The sequence below is a fragment of the Condylura cristata genome, unplaced genomic scaffold (assembly GCF_000260355.1).
Source record: "Condylura cristata isolate star-nosed mole 26May11 unplaced genomic scaffold, ConCri1.0 scaffold00024, whole genome shotgun sequence".
NCBI classification, from domain to species: Eukaryota; Metazoa; Chordata; class Mammalia; order Eulipotyphla; family Talpidae; genus Condylura; species Condylura cristata.
The window spans coordinates 32,374,307-32,379,197 of record NW_004567125.1 but is presented as its reverse complement, the minus strand read 5'-3'; the positions used below and the strand labels follow the sequence as shown (position 1 = coordinate 32,379,197).

Sequence of the window (4,891 nt, the reverse complement as noted above, 5' to 3'; positions counted from 1 at the left end):
GGGTGGGGAACTGCATGGGTTGCATGTGCACAGGCCGTGGTGGTGGCTGGTGCTGCTGCTGGGGTGTTGGTTGTGGCTGGGGTGGTGGTGGAGGAGGTTGCTGCTGCTGTAGCTGCTGCACTGAAGGGTGGGGTGGGGGAGGCAGGGGTGGTGGAGGTTGGGACTGCACCTTCACGGAAGGGAGTAGTGGTGTAGGGGGCTGCACCTTCTGCAACTGCTGCAAGTACAGCTGCATATGCATGGAGGTGAGGGGCGGGGCAGGTGGCTCTTCATCCTCCTGCAGCAGCACTTGTGGGGGCTGGGCCATGGGAGGCTGCGGGAGTAGTGGTGGCTGGGCCAAGGCAGGTGACACAGTTGGGGGTCGGGTGGGTTTGGGGGGCAGGGCAGCAGCTCTGTTGCTGGGCCGCGATGGCTGCTGGGGCAGTGCGTTGTGCAAAGCTGCAAGGACCAACAACATAGCAGTAAGTGGGGCCCACAGGCTGTAGTCTGGTCTTTCTGTTCCATCCTAACTTCCCACTGGTCTCCCTCCAACCAGCAATCTCCCTCACCAATTCCAGAGCAAGAACAGTTCCTAGAAAGGTCGACAAGATCAGCCCTTACCACTGCCAGCTTCCACTGCCCCTTCCTAACATGAGCTCTCAGGGATTCTCCCTGAATCCCCAGGTATGGCCTCTCTGAGACAAGGGGAAGTGTATGCCCACCCCTAAATATACGAGGAACACCTTTTTTAAATCTCACGTGGTGCCAAATCCAGCAGAAAACTAAGTCACTGTCTTGTGTCTCAAAGTAGTAATTCTATGCTAAATCTGCCCTGGGGTGAGAAGGGCTCTCATGTATTTCTCCCAACTTTTCTGGGAAGCTGATGACTTCACCTTACAAACACACTACAGCTGAGAGGAGTTAGGCAAAACGCCTGTACCCCATGGTCCAACCACAGTGGAAAGGGGTCTCCTGACGCTCACCTGGAGGAGAGACCACCGAGTGCTGGTTGAGATGAGGTGGAGTGCTGTGCTCGGGCGCCTGGGGCAGGTGGGGGGGCAGCTCAGGCTGCGGCAGGTGCAGGATGGGCTGGGTGAAGTGGCCTATAGGGTCGAAGACGCTGCCTGGGAGCTGAGGCTCCAGGACAGGCACCTGGGTGGCGATGAAGGGTGGAGGCGAGGACTTCATTGTGGGGGCCCCTTGCTGCGGCATGGAGGTAGGGGTTGGTGGGGGTGGGGGTTGCTGCTGCTGCTGCTGCTGCTGCTGCTGCTGCTGCTGCTGCTGCTGTGGAGGTGGAGGTTGTGAGGGTTGCTGGGGAGGCGGCGGGGGCTGCTGGGGCACGGAGACTGGGGCCTGCTGCATCTGCTGATGGTGGTGGTGGTGGTGCTGCAGGCAGGCAGACAGACAGACAGCTAATGTTAGGCAGGCAGAACCCAACAGGCCAGATCCAGGGTTTCTTCTCCCCCATGGCCCACAAAGAAAGGTGGCCACTGCTCACCAGATGGCAGTCACCCCTGAGACCACATACCTTCTTCTGCTCCCTCCCAGGGTGCCCCTTCTTTTTTGACTTTGGAGCAATCTCTGTGGAGGAAAAGAGAAGGTGGTGAGGTTCTGGGGAGAGCACTGTAAGGTAGCTAGGGACACAGAGCAAGAAGAGGGTGAGCTCAGAAGCAGGGCCGTGACCATAAGGGTGGGTGACTGGATTCTGTCTAGGATGGAGTCAGTCACAGGGGAGGGAAAGACATGTGACATGCAGGGTGTCATCTACCCAACCACTACTTTCCTGGTGGGAATAATGCCTTAAGCCCAACGCCCTGCCTCCCTGCAGCTGCAGACAAGTGGCTCCATGAAAGCACAACACCCATGAACAGTGGGACTAAGCTACAAAAACTACCTTGTTCACTGTCTCTCCTTGCTTACTAGTTACTATGGTGACTGAGTGGACCAGAACCTGCTGTATTGGAACTATGATGTTCAAATTGACATCTATTTGACAGGTTAGCAAAGTTCAGAGAATTTAAGGGACTTGAACCAGTCACACAGCCCAAAATTAGGAAAATGGTGGCCTCCACTGCGCTGTCTGGGGAGGTGAATGCTCCAGTTCTTCTGAGGGGAAATAGTGATGCAAGTAGGAGAGAGAGACTAATGGATACTTGCTAGCAATGGCCACAATCTGGCCATAAAGCTACAGGACAGGTGAGGAGCATGCTGACATGTGGGAAGGACTCAAGGGCACCTAGGGCAGCATGTCAGGGGAGGGAGATAATAAAGAGGGTTGGCCAGCTGGCCTCCTCAGGATGACCAGAAGCAAATGGAGAGTGTCACTGTCATGGTCAACAGAAGAGGAAGCTGCCACCAGTTTCCCTTTCTTCCTATTGAACCAGCCTCTGAGAAATCCCTGTGTTGGAATGTGCCCTGGCTCCTCAGGAGTCAACAGCTTGCTGCAGTTAATTATGTGCACAGGTAAGGGGTACACCTGCTTCTGTTAAGGAGGACTTTAGAGCCAGTTCATCCCCTCTGCCCCTACTCTGTTAGGAAAGCTTTGCCAGCTTCATGTTCCTTGCCAAACACGGCTAAAGGTTCAAAGAGGGGAAGTCAGAACCAGGGACTAGGAAACAGTCTCACCAACCATCAGGTGGGAGGTATGACCATGGTGCCTTTTGGATTCCTGTCACCGAGGCACCACATGGCTCTGCCTGGCACCCCCTGTACTTCTTGCCAGGGTGCTGATGCTTGTTGTTGGTGTTGGAGGGTACGTTTTGCCCAAAGTGAGGTTACCTCTGCCTGTAGCTGCTTCAGGAAAAGCTGTGCTAAGCTGCTGTGAGGTGTATGGCTTCAGGGTGCAATATGCACCAAAAGGGATGAGAGGGGACCTTGTGTCCTGTAAGAGCTCATCATTCCATTCAAGAGACAAGACAGTGACACAGAATGCAGCAGCTACAGACACATGTCCGCATACGAATGCAGCAACTGGAGACACCTGGGACATGGGAACTGTAGGTCGCAAACCCGGACATGGGGATGCCAGGATACAGGGTTCAGGATTCCTTGGGATCATACCTGGTCATAGGGACACGCTTGAGGGTGAGACATAAACAGTGGAGTTTGGGTGATTTGCAGTATGAGAGCCGCAGGGCAGCACTGTTGAGTTGGGGAGAACACTGGGAGTCCAAAACCAAAGGAACCTTTATGTGGGGGGAGAGCAGAGTGTGGTATGCAGAGGCAACCAAGCCAAGAGCCTGAGAGTGCTCCAGGACTGGTTCTTCTATCAATACATTTCTCGATCAGCATGGACTGCAGTAACAGAAACTGCAGCTTCAGGAAGGGCAGCTGCTGGCAATAGGGGCTTGCCTTTGAGGGGCATGGGAGCAAGGGGAAGGCAGTGAGGGCCAGTGAGTAAAGTCTGACCAGGAGATGACATCCTGTGTTCCAGTAGGGGAAGGCGAGGATGGCCTCAGGCTGCAGGAAGCAGTTTTCCCTACCATAAATGAGGGATGCTTGTTCTGAGCTTGCTTTCTCCACGGTTGTAGGCAGAGAGTCCCATATAAGAACGTGAGGGGACAAAGGACAATGATGAGGCTTGTGTGTTTGTACTGGGGAGATGGGGTGACCAGGGTGCAATATCAGCTGCCTTGGAAAGGCCACTGGGAATAACCCAGGCCTCTACTAAACATGGAAGGGGGAGGGAGGGGAGAGTGGCCAGGCCTTGAGTAAGAGAAAGGGCGAAGTGCACACAGACCACTAGGATCCAAGGACTAGATAGAGGGGCCGGCGGAGGGGACCAAGGGTGTAGAGCTGCTTGGGATAGCTGCCTCTGGTTTCGTGACCCAAGCCTCTGATGGGAGTTGTCCGTAGGAAAACAAGACAGAAGTGCACAGCTTCACAACACACCAGCCCAGACACCCCCACACAAAACTCTCTAGAAAGGGTTACATGAAGATGGCCTCAAGTACTGTGTGATCTTTATTCCATGAAAATCTTGAACTGAACACAAATTTCATCTTTACATAGGTTAATTGTACAAAGAATTAAAACGGTTTTTTTTTGTAAAATCTGATTAAAACACTGATTTCTTCCCCCCACCCCACCCCAACTTAAGGGAAGGAAACAGGATAAAGGGGAGGACAAAGGCAGGGCAGAGCACAGAGCCCCTCAGCTAAGCTGATAGGGAACCTCCCACCCTCCCATAGATCTCCCTTAGCCCCGCAGGCTGGCTGGTATGTCAGACTTGGCTGGTACCTCCCACTGCCACACCAGGGGCTGCTGACAAGGAGCAAGTAGTCCTTGGTTTCTCTGCTTTGATTCTGGAACAGTGGGCACAGGTGACAGCTCAAGTCTAAAGATCATTCAAATTCTGTCAGAAGCCCAATGGACAAGAAGAATGGCACCCCTGGGCAGTGGGGGTATTCGGACCTTTGCAGCTGAGAGCTAGCCCTTAGCTAATACTATGACAATCCAGGCTGCAACTTATTCCAAGAAAGCAGATCTTCCTGGAAAGACAATGCCAAGAGCATGCCAAGGTCATGTGAGAGTCTCCAGGCCTGAAGCCCCCCAGTCCAAGCCAGGTACAGCTGCCCTAGGAACATATCAGGCGCAGCTCAAAATAAGTCTGTTTGGCAAATGGAGCTGGAGTGGAGGCTGACTGGCCAGATCAGGGAGCACTAGGAACTCCCAAACAACACTGCAGGGTCCTAGGAAGCTCTGGAGAAGCTGAGCTAGAACCCAAAGCTAAGATTGGACTAGGGCAGTTACAGTTGCAAAGAGAATGGGGAGGCGTAGCCCAGGGGCTTGCATCACCATGGTGAAGTGAGCCTCCTCAAGCCTGTTTCTAGCTCCAGGAGAAAGTCAGGCCTTTTAGAAGCACACACAAACTACACTTAAAAACCAAAAGGAAAAAAAAAAAAAAAAAAAA

General features: G+C 53.5%; 1 protein-coding gene across 1 annotated transcript in view; it reads right to left on the bottom strand.

The window, feature by feature from the left end:
- Nucleotides 1-4,891, bottom strand: part of BRD4 (bromodomain containing 4) — a 41,824-nt gene that overhangs the window by 4,825 nt on the left and 32,108 nt on the right. Inside the window, exons 12-14 of the mRNA XM_004688211.2 lie at nt 1,508-1,560; nt 963-1,365; nt 4-438 (exon numbers count right to left, since the gene is read on the bottom strand). Of these exons, the coding sequence (XP_004688268.2) occupies nt 4-438; nt 963-1,365; nt 1,508-1,560 (891 nt within the window). The remainder of the gene's footprint in view (nt 1-3; nt 439-962; nt 1,366-1,507; nt 1,561-4,891) is intronic.